Source organism: Rhipicephalus microplus, chromosome 1, assembly GCF_043290135.1.
Source record: "Rhipicephalus microplus isolate Deutch F79 chromosome 1, USDA_Rmic, whole genome shotgun sequence".
Taxonomy (NCBI): Eukaryota; Metazoa; Arthropoda; class Arachnida; order Ixodida; family Ixodidae; genus Rhipicephalus; species Rhipicephalus microplus.
In genome coordinates this window covers 249,746,959-249,770,659 of record NC_134700.1, presented here as the reverse complement: position 1 = coordinate 249,770,659, position 23,701 = coordinate 249,746,959, and the positions used below count along the sequence as shown (strand labels likewise).

The following is a 23,701-nucleotide window of genomic DNA, read 5'->3' as shown; positions in this document are numbered from 1 at the left end:
TAGCATTGTTGTGGATAACACAGTGGTTACTGATCCTGCAGTAATCACTTCTTCTTACAACGAATTCTTTCAGTCTGTGTTTTCTACTCCGTCACAGTCCGGTGTCGAATCCGCCCCCTCTCCATTGCTTCGCTCAAAAAATGCCAGATGTTGAAGTCTCTTATGAGGGAATTGTGGTCCAACTACTGAATATTGACGTAAAAAAGTCAGTAGGCCCTGATGAAATACCGAATGCGTTTCTGTACAGGTATGTGGAATGGGTTGCTCATTACTTAAAGATTATATTTGACACATCACTCGCAGATTGCTGAATCCCTGATGATTGGCTTACGGCAAAGGTTATACCTATGCACAAATCTGGTGATAAGCAATTCATTGAAAACTATCGTCCAATATCGCTGACCTGCGTTTGCTGCAAGCTCCTAGAACACATTGTAGCGAAGTCAATTTACGCGTATATTGACAATGACTACATATTTTTTCCCAACCAGCATGGATTCCGACAGCGCCTTTCCACAGCAACACAGCTTCTTGAAACAATTAATGACTTTGCCATGACGTTAAACAAAAAGAAACAGATAGATGCCATTTATCTTGATCTGTCGAAAGCATTCGACAGAGTGCTACATGCAGAACTGCTTCTGAAACTGGCAGTTATGGGAATAAACGAACAAATAGTAAAATGGATAACCGCGTACCTTCGAGGCAGAACGCAGTACGTAGAAGTAGAACACATTAAATCAAAACCGTTGAACGTGACGTCAGGTGTTTCCCAAGGGTCTGTGTTAGGCCCAGTGCTATTCCTAGTCTTTAATAATGGTATCACCTCTGAAATTGACGAAAGGATCACTGTCCGGCTTTTCGCTGATGATTGTCTATTGTACAAAGAAATTGATAGCCTGGTTGATCAGGAGTTACTCAGTGACGCTCTTAGGACAGTAGAAGAATGGTGCGACAAATGGAAAATGGAAATAAATGAGAATAAAACTGTTTTATTGCGCGTAACAAACAAAGTAAACATCTTCTACTTTAATTACTCAGTGAATTCCTTGGTGCTTTCTACGGTTGACATGCTGAAATACTTAGGCGTAAATATATCCACAAATTTAAGCTGGTCTTACCATGTTGGCAAAATATGCGAAACTGCGGAAAAGAAGCTTGGTTCTTGCGACGGAAACTGCAATTAGCCTCACAGTCAGTAAAACTAACAGCTTATTTGACCTTCGTTCGGCCCACGCTAGAGTATGCCAGTATAATCTGGGACCCTCATCAGTCAGGGTTAATTCATAGACTGAAAAGAGTTCAACGATGAGCAGCAAGGTTTATTCTAGCGCGATACTCTCGCACAGATTCCGTCACCGAAATGCTCGGTTTGCTAAACTTGCCCACGCTTGCGGAACGCAGGCGCATAGCAAGACTAAAGTTTTTTTACCTTCTCTCTAAAAACAAATTCAACATCAATAGCAGTCAGTACTTGATAGCACGACAAGGTAGAGCATTGCGAAGAATCAAAGATGATACTTTCGAAATACCTCAGATGCACATTAACATTTACGCATTTTCTTTCTTCCCAAGAACCATTAAAGAATCGAATCAATTGCCACTACAAACGCGAGAAAGTAATAGTGTAGAACAGTTTGAAAATAACCTAGTAGGTCATTAAAGACGTACGCCTTTACACATGCTGTCTATTTAGTGGTTGTTCGAGTTCAGTTGTTGCATTGTGTTGTTAGCTTTGTATTGTTTGATCGGTGTATGTACGGATTATTTCACATGTACTGCTGTGTGTTTTTGTACGGTTAATGGTCGGTTATATTTTCTAACATCGCTTGTTAACTGTGCATTTATGATGTCGTATAATTTGATCATGTATACAGGAACTATTTCGCTTATGTACGCTTATGTTTTCTTGTGTGTGGTATCTTATGTACGGTTTCTTATGTAGTATGGTTTCTTTTTTTTATGTACGCTTGTTTTTTTCTTATGTATTATGGATTCTTATTTTTTCTCTCCTCAAGTCACACGATCTTGACCATGCAAATATCCCGCTTTGACCCACCCTGTAACGGCCGACAGGCCAACAGTATGAGTAAATAAAAATAAAATTAAAAACAAAAACAAAATTCAATTCATACAATTATCTTGCAGTCATCCTGTACAGTGTACAATCACATGCAATGCTTGTTTATACAGTCAGATTGATTTTCTTGACCTGGCAAGGACCGCAAAAGACAGTTGAACCTAGATATAACAAAATTGGCAAACTCCTAAAAAAATGTGTTATAAACAGGTTTTTGTTGTATGCAGTTTCAGTGCGAAAATTTGAAGAAAAGCACAAATTAAACAAAAAAGAAACGAAGGCAGAGCTCACCCAAAACATTTATTTAGCAGTAAAAACTGTCTTATTATTGTGACAGCAATTAGAGTATCTCCCTTTCTGACTCAAATTTTTTCTAGGGATGAAAAAAATTTCAATGTCTTTCTATTCGAGAGGTCATTGAAGAGCCTGCAAAAAATGGAGACTAAATAGAAGGCATTTTACAGGAGAACCACCATATACTGCACATTGGGATTAAGGGGGCAGACTGCTTTTAGACATTTTTTATTTCTTCGGTAATCTTGATCAAACTGCACAGAATTATACAGTTTTCTCTGCTGATTTCAAATGTTTATTAGTTTTTCTGTAGCTCATCTTATTCCTGAGATAACTTAAGTTCTTCCCCCTATTGTTTAAGGCCGCCATAAAAAAAAGTGCTTAATTAAAAGTGATATTTAAAATATCCTAACATAGACTAATGACTATAGATTGAAATAGTGCAAGAGTTTTTTTTTGTTTTTAAGCTTTTCTTATTATTTTACAGCAAAATGAACTATCCATCTTCAAAAGCAGTTGGTACTGTATTAAAATTTTGATGAGTAATTAATTAAAAAGGCTTGTTCTCTAAACTCTGCTCTCGTACTTGCACCCTACACACATACAGGTTTCCATTGCAAAAAGAATTATTGTTGTACCTGCCCTAGCTGCAGAGATATTGAGGCCTCAAAATTGAACAGTTGTAAATTTACTTTTTTGAGAAAAATGGAAAAAACTGAAAACACGCAGCTTCTTCAAAAAGCAACAATCATGGTGTGCATGTTTTGCAATCCTCATAAAAGTGCTCATAAATTCATAGCAGAGATTCTAACACAGGTGCCGGCAAATTATAAAGAGGCGTCGAAGTTGGTTCCCCATTTTCTTGCGTGTTCTGCATGCTAACAGCACCAAGAATCTGGACAGTTAGAATGACATTATAAAAAAATTACCACTTCCTGCTGTGTAAAAATTTGCAGAGAGATAGCAAAATACTTGCAGATACCAAATATGTCAATTTTAAAAAATGATTTTTTTTTTGTCACTTTTTGGTCCCAAAGAGCAGTCTGCCCCCTTAATTTGTTTCACACATATTCTGCTATCTTCCTTGAAAGAGTGTTGCTTATAGCCATGAGAAGGTTAATCGTCTTAAAAAACACAGAAACTGTTTATTTTGACCCAAGAAAAAGTTTGTCGTGGTTAGCTTTCGCACGTAGCGTTCAGCACTACAAGGGGGAGGTGCACCTAGCATCCACAAGTCAACCTCATTAGACGCCGCTCCCTCCTCATGTTCCATGCACTTAATAGATTCCCGGCATGCCCATTTCATTTTTTACAAGTGTTACAATTCTTTGGGCAAGTTGTTGGTCGATTTTTTGGCAACAGTGCAGCAAGCGACAAGGGATAGGAAGAAACGCAGACGAGCGCTGAACTTACAATTGAGTTCCTTTTTGAAACAAAACAATGTAAAGAAAAACGACACGTGAAAAAAAGATCGCAAACCAATATTTGCAAAAAGCCAAAATGAGGGATCAGCCGACGTCACTTTCCGCTATCGTGCGTGCGGGACAAATAGTGAAGTTCTTTTTCTGTCAAGGCAATGGATGGTATACTCGCACAGCTATTGCCAAGTCTCCCAATTTATGCTGCATCAATTACTATCTTGCGTGTTAATTGGGAACCATATTTGAATGTGGTTCTCATCAACTGGCAGTACACGGTGATGGCTCGATTGAATATTATGTAGAACACAAGCGGCACAATTTGCATTAATATCTGTTTGTTCCAACAAAGAAGAGGCCAATGGGGGCTCTGCCTTGGGGATGGCAGCTGGTCCTTTTCTCAACACCAACATTGTAAATATAGGCACAATAAATTTTTACACGAGTGCAAATACTATGACATGAAGATAGTTCCTGTTCATATAATGGCACAAAGGCGCCAACATTTGAACATGGCCATGCAATGGTCATTTTCCTGCATGGTTCGAAGAATACAGTCTCTCCATTCTGTAGCATGGTGAGTCATGTGTGCACTGTCTAATCAACACACTCCTAGATGTTTTTCTTATTGGCATGGCTGAGCTGGGCAAAGCAAGAGCACATTTCCAGACAGCTAAAAGAGCCCCCACTAGTGGCTAATGTACTGGTCTAGTGGCTAATGTACTCGGCTGCTGACCCGCAGGTCGCAGGATCAAATCCTGGGTGCAGCGGTTGCATTTTCGATGGAGGCGAAAATGCTGTAGACTTGTGTGCCCAGATTTGGGTGCACGTTAAAGAGCTCCAGGTGGTCGAAATTTCCGGAGCCCTCTACTACCGAGTCTCTCATAATCATTTAGTGGTTTTGGGATGTTAAACCCAACATATCAATCAGACAGCTAAAAGACCAAAAGAGAGAAATGGCACCTATTGGCAAGGTCCAATCGCATCGAGCCAATTTCTTCTTTTGGCTATGGAGACCTTCAGAGGAAATTTTGTAACAAAGTCTCGTGCGCATCACTTTTTTTTTTTCTTCACTCTTTTCCTCTGACGACTCTTTGCAGTTTTGCATTCACCAAATGCATGCACCACGTCAGCATGGCGGCATACCTTGGCTAGTGCATTCACTTTCACTACTGCTAGCTGTTATTTTCTGGAAGTTGGTTAAACTGCAGGGCCCCGTAGATTTTAGCCCAGGAAACTTACTGACAGTGTTGCCCGGTAACATCATTAAAGGGTCCCTGCAATACTTTTTCAAGTAGCCATGAAATTGATTCACTAAAAGTGCTTATTGCCTCACAAATTCACCCCCGCTAGAGTGTTTGAATCCATCCAATACAGATGGAGCTACAAAGATTTGTTGCACGCTCCAATTGCATTCTCTTCTCTCATTCTCTCGTCCTGACAAAAGTGCTGGAAGCTATGCAGGGAGGGATGGCACGGGCAAAGAAAGTAAGTCACGCGTGCCTCATAACTTTGAGCACTTTTTTTTTTCTTGAATACGTGACTTCTTTAGTCCGATCGCGTGCGCACGGGTAGACAAGTTGCGGCTTTCCGCGGCTATTCTTGTAGCGACCAAGCACGCCATGTTCAAATCAGCCAGTGGCTGATAGAACGGCTGTGAGTGATTTTGTAGCTTCTTTTATCATTTGTCGAAAGAAGAGAAAGCAATTTTTAGCTGACTTTGAGAATTTATTGTGAATTCCAGGCCTTTTGCTATGCTATAATATTTGGCTCGCGTGTTCTTGGGAGCCTCTACTACCGATTGGCAGCGTTTTCTGACCATGTTTAAAAGTGTTGCAGGGCCACTTTGACTTTCTCAAACTGCACCCAAGTTGCCTATTCTGAATATAGGCTCTTATAGGCATTCAGGCACAAATGCCAAGGAAGGCATTTATAAACACTTAAAAACACTAGACAGTAGACTCTCCGTAAATGGAAATCTCTTAAATGTAACTGCTTCTTATACTAAACTGCCCAAATATGATTAGCTTCATACTTGATTCTGCACTCCTGCTCCTCTCTCAGTGAACGGAACTCCTGTTAAATGGGTCATATTTTCCCGGTTCCTTCTTAACTAGAGTCTACTCTAAAAAGCCCTTCTGAACCTTTAATTCGGGCTCATATATAAAGGGGGGTGGGGGGGTAGGAGCACCAGGAACAAAATAGGCATTTGCCTGAAATCCAGTCTCTAGTTGAGACAAATATTCAAACTTTAAATGCGAGTATTTTATGTATGAGCTCATGCAAGCTGTTCATACATAAGCCACTCGCTGCTCCTTGATCACTATTACTTGTACTTCAATGTATTGTTAGTAGGCTTACGCGATTAGTGATGTGGTCGAATAATTTTGAATCAGATTCGAATACAATTTACCTCATATTATAAAGAAATATGATTATATTTGTCACGACCCAACTAACCTGCACCATTTTTTTTTAATTGAAACAAGGCATGTGTAAAAATTATTCTTTTTGGTTGAAAGAAATTGGAAGCAACTTTGAATGGTAGCAGGATTTGAATTTTGGTTGAATGCAAGTATAACCTGTGAAATATCTTATGATGCCTGAAAGTGAATGAACAAAAGCCACAACCGCTGCTGCGCTGTAGTGAAATTTAAGTCTGCTATGCTGCGTACCACAACACATACTGTGAATCTGAAGTGCTGTGGCTGTAGGCGGAATTTCAACCACCTGAATTTTTTTTCTCCTTTATTTTTGAGGATTTCCTGTTCTATTACCTTTTGGCACTGACATTGAACAGCCATAATTTACTGTTTAAACCGATTATGCGGCATGCAGGTATTGCTGTAAGTGGGTTATTTAACTATAGAAAATATACAGAAATTAATGGTGCAGTAGCTTTTTATTGTTATAACCGATATATTGTTAAAACTGTTACAGCTATAAGTGGGTTGAACTGTACACTGATATACCCGGGGAGGGGTTGAGGCTGCCACCCAGGATCCGGCAAAGGACGACTCTTGCGACGCGTCTCACGAACAAGTAGAAGATGCGTTTAATATACATATTTGCGAGAGAAGTACATTGCAACGAGAGCGTACTGACGCGCCTTTCCATCACAAGGGCCCAGAGCGCACTCGAGACGAGCGGGCCAGGGAAGTCCAGAGAGAGAGTCCAGCGCACTCCCTACACGCTCCTTTTATAGCCGTTTGTGCACGCGCTAGACGCCGACTGCGTACAGCAGGCCTGCCGATGCGCGTTCCTCGCAGCGCGCCAAGAGATTTCCCGCGTTCCTGTGGAACGCGGACAGCGTATGGCAGGTACGCCGATGAGCGTCCCTTGCATGCCGGTTCCTTGTATTGCCGGTTATGACAGCTCGTCCGCCGTCCGAAGAGGTCACGTAAGGGCTGCAGTGGCGCTGCTCCCTGAAGTGGCCGTAGTTCGTTTCCGTAGGCGCAGCACTGTCCACCACAACACAGAGACACTCACCGCATAGCAGGTCTTACGGTAGGCGCACCTCGATGTCGTAAAGAGGCCCAGCACATCACACGCTTGGTCACAGCATGGGACTGTCCACAGCTGCAAAGGCCCCGTCACCGCTGCCTGGTCGTCCACTGGCCGAAGGAAGCAGGAAGCCCTACCGAAGGGCCACAGTCCGCAATAGCTGGTTCGTCGTGTCCACCATGCCATGCTGTTGGACCGGTAGGCATAGCAATCTTCTGCCTGCCTTTAGCGGGGAAGACGCTCTCAAACCGGACACCCACACTGAGAACACTCAGCTCTCCCGAGAATCACCAGGTGTAACTTGCTGCAAGGCTCGTAATTTATTGCACAATAGAAGACTACACTATGGTGGTGACCAAGTGAACTCGAACAAAGAAATAAAAACGCGCGCGCACACGCACAAGGCTAAATAGTAGCACTTGCGTCTGACAAAGGACTCAAATATGCATCTCCAAGGCAACACTGAGTAACAATATTTAACACGCACGTGTAACAGTTACTCTAACTGACCGTTCCCCCTTTCTCAACTAGATTATTTTTATTCGCACACGACGGGGTCGCGGCCCTGGCGGTTTTCGAGCACGCCAGAAGCTACAAAATGCACAAACTCTAAGCAGTGCAATGCTGTCCTCTCTCATTTTACACTTGGGCCTATTCCCCGCAGGAATTTGAAAGTGACGCCAGAAGCTGGGGGGGGAGCCTGTGCCATTTTCTCTTTGTGTTCACCCCTACGCGGTATTTAGCCACTCTGCCCTTCTGACTTTGACCCTTCGGGCAAGGCCGCTTTTCCGAAGTCGTCGAACTGAACCGCGCGCTTCGTTTGGGTGACGTCCCTCCTTTTCCCCCTCCACACCTGGCTCGCCGCTTGTACCTCTCTGAACGCCACCGTTGACGTTCCTTAAAATGGATTAACGGCCTACCCTCTCGTCTTTCTTGCGACTGAGTGGGGCCTGTCCTAGGCTTACGCAGTGACGAACGGTTCCGCTTCTTTCTTTTTCTGCGATGTTCGCAAATCACCTCGATAATAGGGCTGCACTGCTGAAGCATGGCGTTCTTGCTCTCACCGGCCACTGCGCTATCCATGCCTACATTTGACGATGTCGAAACATCCTCTTGAGGCATGAAGAAAGCTTCCAGCTCCTTACTGGGCCCTTTAGGACTGCTGGAACTCTCCTCATTCATGCAAGGAGCGTCTTCCGACATCGTCCCTACCTCCAGACCGGCCAAGGCCTCGTTCTCTACATGCTCTACCTTGATGCATTCAAAAATGTGCGGGCCCTTTTCTGGCGCGATCTCTGGTTCTAGCGCTTCCTGACGCGCCTCAACCTCTGCAATCTTAAGCTGAAGCCGCAAGCGCTCAAGCTCCCTTTCTTGGCTTTCCGCTTCTTCTTTGCGTCTGACGGTTTCTCTTTCAAACATAAGGCGCTCTCGCTCTTCGACTTCTTGTGCCCTTTTCATCCTCTCCTGAATTAGCTCCCAGCACTCGGCGAGCTCCTCCGCATCCGTGCCAGAATCCTTAACCGCCTGTATTAAAAGTGGCTTTCTATGTATAGTCGCCACCTCAATCCCCAGCTCCTGGCACAACAGCACTAAATCCGGTTTCCTCAATTTGTTCAAGTCCATGGTCGCCCCGTGCAGACTGCCGTTGCTCAAACTGCCGTGAAGGTACCTCTAATAAAACCAATCCTTCACAAAGCAGCAACTAATCTACCCTTTTGGATAAACATCACCATCTATCCAAAACACCTGGCAGAATCTCTACGGAAAGTGAGCACTCACCAGCATCGGTACCAGGAAAGAACACGAACCGATCCCGCCGCTGCCAACCAGTTGATATGCCTGGGGAGGGGTTGAGGCTGCCACCCAGGATCCGGCGAAGGACGACTCTTGCGACGCGTTTCACGAACAAGTAGAAGATGCGTTTAATTTACATATTTTCAAGAGAAGTACATTACAACGAGAGCGTACTGACGCGCCTTTCCATCACAAGGGCCCAGAGCGCACTCGAGACGAGCGGGCCAGCGAAGTCCAGAGAGAGAGCCCAGCGCACTCCCGACACGCTCCTTTTATAGCCGTCCGTGCACTCGCTAGACGCCGACTGCGTACAGCAGGCCTGCCGATGCGCGTTCCTCGCAGCGCGCCAGGAGATTTCCCGCGTTCCTGTGGAACGCGGACAGCGTATGGCAGGTACGCCGATGAGCGTCCCTTCCATGCCGGTTCCTTGTATTGGCGGTTATGACAACACCTATTTGTTCATTTTAAATACTTAGACATTTCTAATAATTCAAAATTGAATCAATGCAAATTCTAATACTGTTATTCGAAGTGCTAATATACTTGCAAAGACCTAGTTGTTAGTGATGCTGCAATTCAAATAGATGTTCCATTTTTGTTTTGGTCAGATACACAGGATTAATGACACAACTATACAAAACTTGCCATTATGCCGTGGCAGTTTTTTTTTCTTCAATGAATAAAGTGAACTCTCATTGACTAGGTTACTTGAATTTCAAAATATAAAAAAGAAACGTTCGTTCATTCAAAGTTTGTCATTCAATCATGGTGGGAATTTGATGTATTATTTCACAGTAGAAAATGCAGTCATCAGCATAAGTCTGAGTGTTTTGTATTAATTTGTCTGGCAGAATTAATATATATTGCAAACAGCACAAGCCCAAGGATTGATTCTTGCAGCACATTAAAGTTATGAAACAGGCAGGTTAAATGATTGTTCGCCGATATGTACAAAGGGTAGTTGTGGAACATCATAACCATTATGATCAACATCACTACAAGGTAGCATATGCGGGTGTTGGCTGTGTCACCAATGCCCCGTGTTTATCCTATATTGTAATTTAGTATAGTAAATTATGTAAAGTTACCGGACAGTTTTTCTTTCGTCACTTCACAGTCCAAAATACTTCTATTTGCATGCCAAATACTCCATGCCAGTCAACTTGAAAGCAGTGTATACATTGATTTCAGCGTGCGATTCATACACTAGGAGTAGCAATATTTTACCGACATTCAGATTGGCAGTATGGTTGCAGCTACAATGAGGCACCCTTATGTTTCTCATGTGTGTGGTGTTTCAGAGGTGTCAGACCAAGCCTGAGTGTGGCCGGCAGACCCTGGCAGAACTGATGATTCGCCCCATTCAGAGGCTGGGAAGCATGATCCTGCTGCTGAAAGGTGTGCAATTTTCGTAGATGTAATCGGGGGGGTAGCATTTCTACACTATTGTGTACATGTCCTTCGCAGCCCAGTGCTTCTTCAGTGTACAAACCTGGCTTTGCAGACTACAGTTCTTCAGTGATTGGGAAGTTTAATTTTCCTTACAGTAAAACACTTTAAACACTGATGTGAGAGACAAGTGCGCATGAGATACACTAGTGCAGGTCTCGTATGAAGGGATTGAACTCTTCTTCCAGTGTAAGTGTTCAAACAAAGGTGGAGGCTGAGGTAAAAGCTGCGATGAGGCAGCTTTAGGTGCTACCATAAGCTCAGTGTATCGCACTCCGTACTCTCCATTGGCCAAAATTGTGCTCTGCTGATTGTAGCAGGAAACCAAACTACTATATCTCCTTTTTGTGCATAGCAAAAGCCTGCAAGCGATGCCACATTGACATAGAGAGCAGTGTGCTTATGCTTGCAGCTTGGTTTTTGTGGAGGATACTGCCGCCATAGAACTCTCAGGCCATTCTTGGAATTACATCTCCCAGTTCTTGCCATTGCAACCCTCATGGGAGCATGTGGTCCATATGTCCTTATGCCCGATAAGCTAACCCTTCGTCATACCCGTAGAAAATTTCTGCATCCTGCCCTTACCATGCATAGCTGCAGCGAGTCTGTCGATGTTGTAGGCCAGGCGTCAATACCAGCAGAGGACTCTTGGTCCAAGTGCTCACTCGAAGAGGGCTTAAAGAACGGGTGTGAATTGAAATTGTAATGCTCTGTACCCAAGTTGTCATGTACAAGAAGGAGGGTTGGGAAAGCCTAACACGGGGCACCTACTCGGCAGATTGACCTTATGCATTGGATATTTGCACACGATTGTGCGAAACATTTACATGCTCGATGGACTCGACAAATGGGTGGTTGCAAACCTGCGGTATATGCATAGGGGCTTTTATAGAGAAATAATGAGTGTGGCTGACTCTCACTGGGTCCAGGCACATCACATGCAGCAAGAGCAAACTATTTTGACTCAACAAATTGAACATTCTATAACACAGTCCGGCCTCTCGCTTTGCCCAATTCTTTATCAGACAACTTGACAACACCGTCTTGCAGCGTCTTTCCCACACTCTTAATTTCATTCTAACCAACTTCTTTTGTGTTCTCATCTCTTAAGAAAATGCCTGGGATACTGCAATGTTTTGTTTTGTCACTTTCAGAAATTCAGAAGCGGACGCCCAAAGCTAACAAGGACTTTCAGGAACTGGAAAGAGCCGTGGCGGCCCTCAATCAAATTATGCTGTAAGTAGGGTTGCTTATTTTCCAGTCATGTACATGGCATGCACTTTTCATGCAAAGGGCTCTTGTCACGGCAGGCACTTGTCACTCAAGCAAAGTTAAGAGACGTTTGCCTGCTGTGCATTGGCCCCCTCTTCCCGCCCTGGATATGTATATACCAAGAAGGGGCATGCATGAGCTCTGTGCACATAATCACTGCCACATAGACTTCTGTTATCAGTTTCATGTGCAAGCTCACTCTAGGTATAGCTGTTTTAAAAGCATGCTATAGATCTATATGCAAGAGCTTGTGTTACTGTGGTACTGAAGAGAATCTTGCACTTTATTGTTTTGTGATATAATTTTTTTCATCATATTGCTTTTTAACAGTGAAGCTGTTGTAGCCTGCAATAGTTAGTATGGTGTCACCAGAAAACTCCACAAGTGGGTATGCACCACAGGAATTGGGCAAGTTCCACTACTATATACAACAGGTACGGGTGTTAAACAAAAGCAAACATGTGAGAAAGTAAGATAGGAAGAAAGAGGTAAAAAAATAGGGAAGAGAAAAGTGTAGAGAAATAAAGTGGTTAACAGCATAGAAAGATAGAACGAGAAAGAGGCAGAAAGATATAGAAACAGGCATGAAAAAGAGACTGGGAGCATTACAGAACGAGAGAAATATAGAGAAATAGGCCGGGAAAGAAAGAATTGCAAATTAAAATGGAAAGAAGCTTGCAAGAAAGAGATACAAGAAATGGAGAGAAAGAGAAGAAAGAAGTAAGAAAGCCATCCAGCTGCGCTCTTCCTTCAGGCTTGGCACCACTAGTGCAAAGCTGCCACAAGCTGTTCAACAATGAACCGTCACAAACTAGCCAAAGTTTCCCTTGTGCTTGTGACATCACTTTTTTGTGAACATATCTTAGTTCATGGAATATGGTTGATTCACATATTCACTCTGTTTTAAGCACCCTACGTGGTCTATAGGTGCATGCACCTTTTTTTGCCATGCAACAGAAGTCTGAAACAAACGTCTGGTCCTAAAGCCTCAGACATTATTATTATGAATCAAACATCCTTGACTTGTGCACGATAAGCCATGTCTCTTGGTTATTCGAGCTATCTGCATGTGTAGCCTGCAAATTAGGTGCATTTTCTCGTTCTAGTGTAGGAAATTTCTCATTTTTGTGCACATACTACTTTTGAATTTGTGGCAGTCTAGACTCCAAAAATCTTGTAATGTTTAAGCTAATCGTATTTTGCATAACGTCTATTCCCAAGGTACCTGGGGTCTGGAATTTTTTTATCACTGTGCACTTTTCACCCATGCATGACTGCACAGCCTCCAAAGATGAACCAAAAGTTTCCTTTGCAGAAACATCAATGAAGGAAAACGCAAGACTGAGAGCCAAGTGGCTATGTTTGACATATTCAACGACATTGAGAAGTGCCCGGTAAGCAAGGATGGTTTGCATTCACTGAATGTAATTCCACATCTGCTACACGCTGCGCTGCAATGTATTTCTTTTTGTGCTATAACTGCATGTGTAAGTGATCTCCATGCACCGTTTTAATTGGAAGCTCTGTCTTAGAAGCTCATTTCTGTAAATACACAAAAATGCATGCCTAATTTTGTTTGGAATTCACTGTGCCCAACTTGATCATGACGATGGTCTGCATCTCCATCGCCTGTGACTCAACAGTGAGTGTGACCTTTCTTAGGCCTGGAAGACACTGCGAACTCACGCTGTGACTGCTCCTTAGGTACAGTTGCTATAGCATGTTAGTCGCACAGACGCTAACAAGGTGAATTCCCTCTAGCGATCAAAACTTACATCATGGCATCATGAACAAGTATAGGAATGAGGACAGGCATAATAAATGCCTCTAGCGTTCATTTTCATTCATAGCCATCAATATTTTCTTTGTGATTTAATGCAGCAAATTTAGGAAAATTGTAAAGTCTGCAGTTTAAACTTGGGCAGTGAAGCAAGTTGTGTGGAACTGTGGGCTTGTGCGAATAGTGAATTTTATGTCCTAAGTGAATTCGAAGCGAATAGTGATTTTAGTTGAATAATTTCGTATCGAATTCATATATATGTGACATAAAGAAAAAAGGGCATATTTGTCGTGACCAAACTAACCTGCACAATATTTTTCTAAAATTGAAACAAGGCCTGTACAAATGCCATTTTTTTTTAGCATGAAAGGAAGTGGAAGCAACTTCGAACAGTAGCAGGATTCGACTTTCAGTAGAACGCAAGGGGTAGCCTGTAAAATATGTTGCATTTTGAAATTTTCTATACTAAGAGCGTGAGAGGGGGTATAAGAAGCTTTTAAACTTAAAGGGGCTCTGCAACACTTTTTGAGCATAGTCGGAAAACGCTGCCAATCGGTAATAGAGGCTCCCGACAACACGTGAGCCAAATATTATAGCGCAGCACGCGGCCTGGAATTCACAATAAATTATCAAGGTCAGTTAAAAATTGCTTTCTCTTTTGTCGACAAAATGACAGAAGGTGCTCAAAAATCACTCTTAGAAAGCCATCTATCAGCCATTGGCTGATTTGAACATGGTGTGCTCAGTCGTTAAAGAGATCGCCACGGGAGGTTGCGACTTATCCACGCGTGCGCAAGCAATCACACTGAAGAAGCCGCGCATTCGAATAAAAAAAGAAAATTAGGAAGTGCTCAATGTCACGAGGTGCACGTTATGTTTTTCTTTGCCCCTGTCATTCCTCCCTGCTTAGCCTCCAGCGCTTTCGTCGGGACGAGAGATGAGCGAATGCAATTGCAGCATGCGACAAATCTTGGTAACTCCACTCGCACTGGACGGATTCTTATAACTTTTGCAGCGTTGAATGCGTGGGGCAATAAGCTCTTCCAGTGAATTTATTCCATGGTTACTTGAAAAAGTGTTTCAGGGCCCCTTTAAAAAATGACCAATCTAATTGAGGGTAACAAGTTCATTTAACCTTGAAAAGGAGAAGCTTCGTGGCAGCGCACATTTTTTTTTTTTTTTGATGGGTACTTTCATGGTTCAGCATCATCTCACTGCAGCGAAACCAATTGTACAAAAAGCTGCATGCAAATAAATATGCATTTGGACAGGTGCTTTCACGGCTTAGCACTCCTTTATTTCAGTGAAACCATCTTTACACGGTGTACATGCGCAACAAAATTTATCTATTCGTTCGCCTCAAATAATTCGAAATTTTCAATAATTTAAATTCAATTAAAAGTGAATTCGACTATTTGTTCGACTATTCGAAGCATTCAATATTTGCAAAAGCTTATACTCGGCAACATATTTTCTTGGCACTGGAGAGAAAGCTACAGAGCCAAATCGCGTGCACCTCACCACCAGCGAATGTAGTTCCAAAGTAGCGCCCGTATTTTCAGCGTTTTAATATGGGTTCCTCCTTTATTTTCTATGTGGAGCTATTTTAGACAGGACGCAGCTCACATCGATAAGCTATTCGTATTTCTTTTATCTGTTGTGACTTCATGTTTTTGAATGCGTGAGAAATTCCTGCTTTTTGACCTGCACCTCAAACGTCTCCATCTACATGAAACGCTGATGGTGCGCCCCCGTCACTTTCCACAGCGAGACGCACGCCAAAACGGACTACATGTGCAGATGCTCCACCTCCGTAGCTTTCCCTTCAGCGCCAAGAAAAGTTGTTGCCGAGTATAGTGAACTGAAATTGCTCAGTAATCTCGAGCAGATAAAGATGATGTAATTAACATCACTCTAAAATAAACTTGCATACAGCTGACTTTTTCCGAATGATTTTGAATACTGTTGCAATGTCGCATTAGCTATAAATCTGTGTGGTGCTCCCGTCTTCTTCATCCACTTCAGATCTCTGTGAAAGCTAGCTAATTGAGATATACATTTGGGGCTAAATTTTCGCAAATCACTTATTAAATAAAACCATGGCTTATTAGAACCACATGTGTATTTCTAGTTCTTGTGTATTATTGGTGTCATTAACAGAAAGCTTCCCCACTGTGCAGTCAGTGTTACAAATGTTTTACTAGGTTATTGAAACTCGTTTATTTTTGCATGCTCTCTGCAGCCCAATATCTTGTCTGGCCACCGGTACTTCGTGACTAATCTTGATGTAGTGGAGTTGGGAGAAGGGGGCCTAAGCCGCAAAGGGGATGCGGTCTCCCTGTTCCTCTTCTCCGACATCTTGGAAGTGTGTCGACGTCGGAGCCGAGCGATGCTGACATCCCGCAGCCCAGCCACACTGGGCCGTTCGGGCCTTCCCAAGACGTACAAGCACATCGTCATGATCCACCTGTATGACGTGAAGCGGGTAGTCGAGCTCATGCCCACCGAGGACATTGGTCAGTCTGCCATTGGCTTTTTTTTTTTCTATTCCTCAAATTCGTAAATGTACTGGTTTTCTTTCTGCTGCCATAAATGCCAGCTTGCAGAATGGAGTGTTTCACTGCAGCCATGAAGCAATGAATTCAATAGCAACAAGTTCATATATATATATATATATATATATATTCTCGTACTGCTTCTTCATTGATGGCATTACAGGAGTGGGAAAAGAAAAAACAAAAACAGCAAATCAGCATTCATAAACAGGCTTCTAGAAAAAAAGTGGTAGTCAATGAACACTTTCGGGCAGCGAATTCCGAGCTTCTATAGTTGAAGGGAAAAAGCCATATGTATTTGAGCATCTCCCAAATGCACAGAACAATGTTATTGCAAATTGGTCTGTGTCTGGAACCTCGTGACACCAAAGGCAATGTTGCTCCAGCACTGTCCATATAATTGTTGTCACAGCAAGTAACAAAAGTGCTATTGCACTATTGCTGAAGGGCATGAATACGTACAGTCAACCACATTCCAGGTATGCATGCCAAACTAGCCCATTTCTCTGGTAATTCACTGCCATGCTGGAATGGTATGCAAATATTTTTACATTTTCCAGTACATATAGCACTGGCAATTCATCATAACTTTGATACTAGAAGAGATTTAGTGATTTCCTGTTAGTATGTCTTGTGTTCAGAGGTTTTATACTTTGTTTGCATCAATTTTATTCATGTGTGGCAGTGTACAAGTGCTTGCGGAATGCAAGTGTGCTTTTGTCTGAGCAGGAAAGATGCAGTGGTACGATTTCATGTTTATTATTTGTAAATCATATCGAAGTTGACAGGTTGTATGATCAAAGAAACTTGGTGTAGGCATATTGTAACACAACTGTGGAAAGATTATTGTTGTGTGCTGTTTGGTCTGAAAGAACCGTTTTATAAGTAGACTGCTGTTTGTTGTGTCAAACCATTCGCTGGCTCAAAAGTGCACCAGCTTTCAAAAAAAAAAAAAAGGTTTCTTTCATGCTGGCATTGGCACCTTTAATTACTAAATTATGAGCAGCATGGATCAAGGTGATGTGTGTAAAAAGGAGATGAGCACTTTGTGTTACTAAATTTTGTTTGCTGTAATCTCTTCACTGTCTTCAGTCTACTAAACTAAATATTTCTATCAGTGCCACTCAAGTCAATACAGTTTTGTTTTGCATAAGATGGGAATTGTTCGGCTGGAAGGCATACCCTAAATTATCTAATCTAAATTGGCAGTGCTATTTTCTTTGAAAGGCTTCATCACAATTCTGAAAAATTCACAGCTAGTGTGCAAGTCATCTGGGAAATGAACAAGGTGATGAAGTGAATCTCTTGACCAAAGCTGACAGTTCAGGCAAGTCCAGCTGGCAGATTTTGTGCATAGGAAAGGGAAGCATTGCTTTAGTGAATATCTTGGTGTCAGTGCACTTCTGGCAATTTCTTGTGCCATTTAGGACCTCTTGCATTGTTTCCATGGGATTGCCTGTGCAGATGTGAGAGATGCATTTGGCCTGGTGCTGCGGCTGCCTTCAGAACCATGTGAAAACCTGTATACTTTTGTGGCGGAGCAGTCTGCACCCTGGAGGGATTTCTTGAGCATCCTGTGCCAGCACATGGGAAAGGTGTACAGTGTTCCAGACCATGTGAGCTCTTTCTCTTTATGCAGGAAGCATTTGCTTTTTCTTCTTTTCGAATCAGTTCACGGTCGAGGCAGCAGCAGCTGTAGTATGTGGCAGTATATTGACATGTGCCAGTCGCCCTTCATGGTAATGAATTTAATCGTAGCATCGTTTCATCAACACAAGCATTACCTCGCCGTACCGAAACTAATGCTTTTTATTTTTTTATTAAATGTTGCACCCTGCAAACAATTCAATACGAATGTCATTTCTTAATAGTTTTTTCCCCCCATTATTTTGGAAGACTGCCCATAGGCTTAGTATGACACAGCATCATAGATATGCATACAAATTTGCTTCATGCAGAGATTTTTAGTTGATTTAATTATGTTGACAATCTTATTTTCAGACTGCATTCATGAAGCAGATGTCTGTACAAGAGCTTGGTTTGGACCCCAGTTCCCTCCAGACGACACTGGCAAAAGCACTCAAGTAGGTTGCTCTGCTCAAGCTATTCTTCAGAATCTGGTGCCCTTTCTATGTTCTCCTTAATTGTTTCACAGTATGCCGCCCTGCTTTGTTTGGCTATGCATCGATTAACCCTATGCAGCGTGAAAGCATTTTAAGATGTCACTAAAAAGTGCAATTAATAATGACTACAATATTTTTTTGATGTCTCCTGCTTTTCTTACATTTGCATACATACATCAAATGTAATGCACAACTCCAGCTGTTTACCGGACTTATATATACAGACTTTCATTTACTTCTCCAGGATCATATTTTAGTGTTGGCGTGTCAAATCTCGCGACCTTTTTTTTTCTTTGCACTGCAATGAAAGGTGTTTTTTTTTAGTTTGTGGTTAAACCTGCAGTGGTTGACTCCAAAAAGGGCATGGATATTTGGTATAAATTAATTAGAAAAGGTGCTTTAAAAAAAGTAAAAGTGCCTCCTCCAGCAACTATGACACTTGATAGCAATTCAGCTAGTCCTCCTCGCAAGCTGTTTATTGAATTCAACGTCTTACATTTGCAAGAGTGGTTAACCACCTTCGTTTTGTCATTTTCAACTTGCCCAACTTGTCTACATGTGCCACTAGTCCCTAAGCTAACTTTCATGGTGCCTGTTGCCTCTGTTGATCGTGGAGGCCACAATCTGCCTTTCATGAGCATCGGATCACACGTCAGGCAAATGCGACACTGTTCTCAAAACAAGCAAACATATTTCGGCACATTTTGGGCTAGAAAAGATTATATAATAAAAGGTGTACTGTATTTCAGCATTGTAGAAACGATTAGCCACGTGAAACAATAAAAGGTTATGTGATGGTCATTATATGCACCTGCTCGCTTTGTTTTCGTGTGAGGCGCTGAAAGTGACTTTAACAGTGGTGGAACAGGTGCTCCAATTGCACCAATTTGATACCAATCTCTATTTCTGTGTTGAGCTGCACCAAAACCATGAAATTTGCTGAAATTGAGACGGTACGCAGAAATGCCTGGCCAGCCTCAAAACTTTCTCAGTTGCATAATTTCAGCAAGAAATAGAGGCCACGTTGGTCACCTGCAGTTTGTGTCATCAAACAACCCGAGCCCGCAGACCCTAAACAATGGTGTCAGCCATATTCCCATCAGGTCAGGGCACTCGCGAGACGCGATCGACCAGCTAAAGTAACGAAGCCGCACGCCCTTCTGTCCACTGACCACAGCAGATACCCGTTGGCGTGACGACGCAACTTCTTGACAAAAATGCATTGCCATAGCCACCAAAGCTTCACGGGAAATATGAACTTCCTAGTCGGCAAACGTGGCTATAGCATGTTAGAAGCTAGAGCTAAAAACGCATACAGTGTTTTTTCCTGCACGAACAGTCAACTTGGTGCAAATGCTGGCGTTGCCGGCGACCACGATGGTCGCCATAGCAAAGGCACATAAAACATTTTTCGGTCTCTAAGTTGCGTTAGTTGCGTCATCCTTGAAATAGTAAATACCTGGTGCTGTCGCCGGATCAACGGGCGCGTGCCGTTGTTACCTTATTTTGTAGAATGTGTCTTGCAAGTGATGTGAGAAGTTGTAACCTAAGCCTAACCCCATCGTGAAAAAAAAAAAAAGAAGAGGAAGCGTAGTGGTGTTAGAAAATTTTTTGGTCTTGCTCTAACCCATGCAGAACGCTGCTCAAACCACCATTGCACAGTACACCAGTACCCTGCGGAAAGGTGTATTATGATTTGGAAGGGGTTCTTAGCACTAGTCGCAGGACACAGCTCATTTTGTTCCATTCCCCATGCGTGTACCCACCGCATAACAGTGAGTACTGGCATGATTGCCGACTTCTAAAAATGTTACGGGCAATCATTTGGAGCAGTGTACGACATTGCTGGTGCCTTAAAGGGCAACTCACCAGATTTGACAATTTTTAGCTGACAAGCGCAATGCGTAGACGAGGCGTTCATGATCACGTCTGCCAAACTTTGCTACGCTACGCGCCACGGAAATGTGTCAAATTTCAAGATGAAAACTACTCCCCCTTCCCTCTGCTGGCACACGCGTAGAGAATGAGGGCATGACGTAGGCGTAGGAATGGCCCTACGTACACGGCAATGCAGTGACGTTGGTCCTCTATGTAGACGAGTCTGCTCTGACGTCAACAGTATACCACGTGACATGGCAAAAATTATTTAACACAACATGCATAGTTTATGTATTTGTTGCTTTAAGAGATTAATAAAACTTGAAATAAATGAGATTCAATAAAAAAATGTGCGTGTTTTTCTTTCATTTTTTTTTACCGTGAAATGCTACGAGATGCGGGACTAATGTGCCAGCGTTTCACGTGCGTTCGTGTCCCCGCGGTCAGCGCATTGAGCAGACGACCGCAGTGGAACGCTCTTACGCGTTCGCGCACTCATTGTGCTCATGTACTCTACTGCGTCTAAGCCAGCGTTTCTAAACCATCCCGCAGAAACAGGCAGAATACCACAAAATAACGCTGATCAACAAAGCAACGCTGCTCGTTTGCTCAAGGGTTGGACTTGTTTGGGCACGTCATGCACACGTCATCTCATGGTTGGATGCTGGAGAGGGTGGGAAGAGATTTGGCTTGCGAAGGCTACCCGGAGGAGCGGCAAGGGTTTCGAGAAAGCCTCCTCTCACCCTCGTTTCGTGCTGCTTCAGAAAACCTGTTTTCTCCGCTCGTAATGAACCGATTCGAAAATTTTTTGTGGTAAAACGTTCCTCATCGGACACCCAACAACTTCCACTGTCTAACTAAAATTCGGTATGGGGCATGGTGAGTGGCTTTTTAAGAGGGCAGACTGGTCTTGGACAATTTTTGTTTATTTCTTCAGTGATCTTGATTAAACTGCACAAGATTGTGCAGCTTTTTCTGCTGATTTCAAATATTTAGTTAGTTTTCCTGTAATCATCTTGTTCCTGAGATAACTTATGTTCACCCCCTATTGTTTAAGGCCACCATAGAAAAAAAGTGCTTAATTAAAAGTGATATTTAAGATATGCCAACATAGACTAATGACTAAAGATTGAAAGCATACAAGAGTTTTTTTTTGTTTTTAGGCCTTTCTTGGTTATTTTACAGCAAAATGAACTATCCATTCTCAAAAGTAGTTTGAATTGTGTCACAATTCGGTGAGTAATTAATTAAAAAGGCTTGTGCTCTAAATTCTGCACCCATACTTGCATTCTACACACATGCAGGTTTCCATTGCAAAAAAAAAATTATCGTTGTACCTGCCCTAGCCGCAGAGATATTGAGGCCTCAAAATTGAACAGTCGTAAATTTACTTTTTTTGAAAAAAATGAAAAAAAAAACTGATAACACACAGCTTCTTAAAGAGCAACAATCATGGTGCGAAAGTTTTGCAATCCTCATAAAGGTGCCCATAAATTCACGTGAGAGCTTCTAACACAGATGTCGGAAAATTATAAAGAAGCCTCGAAGTGGGTTTCGCATTTTTTGGCAGCTTCTGCATGTTAACAGAACCAAGAATCTGGACAGTTAGAACGACATTACAAAAAAATTACCCCTTCCTGGTGTATGAAAATTTGCTGAGAGATAGAAAAATACTTGCAGAAACCAAAGATGTCAATTTTAAAAAATTGAAATTTTTTTGTCACTTTTTGGTCCCAAAGACCAGTCTGCTGCCTTAAAAAAAAAAAAAAAAAAACTGTGCACCTTTTTGTTTTGCCACCCTTGCTGTTCAGTTGCACTAATCCCCTGATTTTCAAGGTCGCCAGCTACGCAGATTCACATTGGAATTGCAGAGTCTGTCAAACTATTTGAAAGACGTGGCAAATGCTAAAGTGGACTTTATCATTGTTTGCTCAGTGGGGTGGTTCAAAATACTACTTTATTGAAATAGCAATGCTCATGTTTACTCGATTCAGGTGATATTGAATAGTTCGTACATACCTTTTTTTTAATGTATACATAAGCATTCTCTTATTATACTGCTCCAAATTTGTTTTTTTTTTTGTGATAAAAAATGGATGTTTTGTGGAACCTGCTCCAAATTCGTATTTTAGTGCTCCAAAAGTAAAATTTGACTGCTCCAGAAATTGCTCCAAATTCTATTTAGGCTGTGCACCTGCTTTAATGAAGAAATGAAAGTATATCTGTTTGTAGTGGAAAAAGTGGGGCTAATTTTAGCTAGTACGATAGAGTTAATCTATTAGTGGGGTTATCTAAATTTGAGTTCTGAACAGTTGTCTGTTCCTTTAACAAACCACTTTGCCTTCTACCTCTCTACACACTGTCTGAAACTCATACCGCAACTGGATGCTTCAAAAATGTCTCCAAGTAATTATCGGTTGTGTTCTCAAGCAAACAAGGATTCCAGCAGCAATAAGTGGGTAGTTAACTACTCATCACAGCATAAAAAATAAAGTGAAAAATCAGTCAGTACATTGCTTGATACATAAAACTGACATTTATCTTATTTTTGTGATTGCTCGATTACTTTTTTCTCGGTTGTGGAAATTGCTATTCGTTAAGTTTTTTTTAGTCTGTTATGTGTCAGAGCGCATACAATTTTACTGGCAAACCTAAGCTTTCTGTATTTGTCTTTTCATCTTAGTAATAAGTCGCAAGGTGTGTATAATCAGCACGGCATTCAATACTTTAGTATTTTGTGTTTCTGCGCTCATTCAAAATGGCGCTATTCTACTGCCAGTACACAGGCACATTTGCTGTCTATGCTCTGCATAGGACGCTTTTCTCCACTGCACCGAATATGCGTTGTGCCACCAGGTTTCCATGTGCTTCGGCATACTCGATAACTTTTCTCTTATAGCCTATCGTAATTCACCATCAACTACCTCTCACTTATGAAGGAAATAGAAAAAAAAACTGCAGACTGACAGCCGATAACCAAGGCAAAATGGCATCGCTAGAACACTGTAGGCCTTGCCTAGCCTTGCCCAATCGCGCTGCTGCTGATGTTCACGATAGCAGTGGAAGCTTTCAACTTCAGCTGCCCAGTGTTGCGAGACCTCCACATGTTTTTTTGCCTATGACAGGTATATAAGGGGTGGTACGACTTTTTATTACTTTTTTTTTTCAAATTCGACCTATATTCCGATTTCTTCAGGGTATGCTGCCCCCTACTTTATATAAGTGCATCTGCATATTATGTGAGAAACTGACTTGGGTGCTTGTGCGCCTTTGTCTTCAAGTAAATCTTTGTCCCTTTTGTCATGAGCACCTCCTGCATATGGTTGCACTATGACTATGTTATGTAGGTGCATAACAAACACATAGCATTAAAGAAACTCGTATCTTCGGTGCAAGGTTCCTGGTATGATACATGTCACTCTAAGTTGCTGGATTCCTTCGAATGTGGCCCATTCCACTTGATACCTTATGATGCCACTTGATGCTTGAAGTGATAAGAAGTTGCTCAACAGGGACTATCGGTGGAGCCAACATTTCGACTAGAGCACTTGTCT

General features: G+C 42.2%; 1 protein-coding gene across 1 annotated transcript in view; it reads left to right on the top strand.

Moving 5' to 3' along the window:
* LOC119186171 (protein ECT2) overlaps positions 1-23,701 on the top strand; it is a 66,363-nt gene that overhangs the window by 21,490 nt on the left and 21,172 nt on the right. The window contains exons 14-19 of the mRNA XM_037434892.2: positions 10,392-10,488; positions 11,694-11,775; positions 13,127-13,205; positions 15,834-16,107; positions 17,611-17,762; positions 18,148-18,230. Of these exons, the coding sequence (XP_037290789.1) occupies positions 10,392-10,488; positions 11,694-11,775; positions 13,127-13,205; positions 15,834-16,107; positions 17,611-17,762; positions 18,148-18,230 (767 nt within the window). The remainder of the gene's footprint in view (positions 1-10,391; positions 10,489-11,693; positions 11,776-13,126; positions 13,206-15,833; positions 16,108-17,610; positions 17,763-18,147; positions 18,231-23,701) is intronic.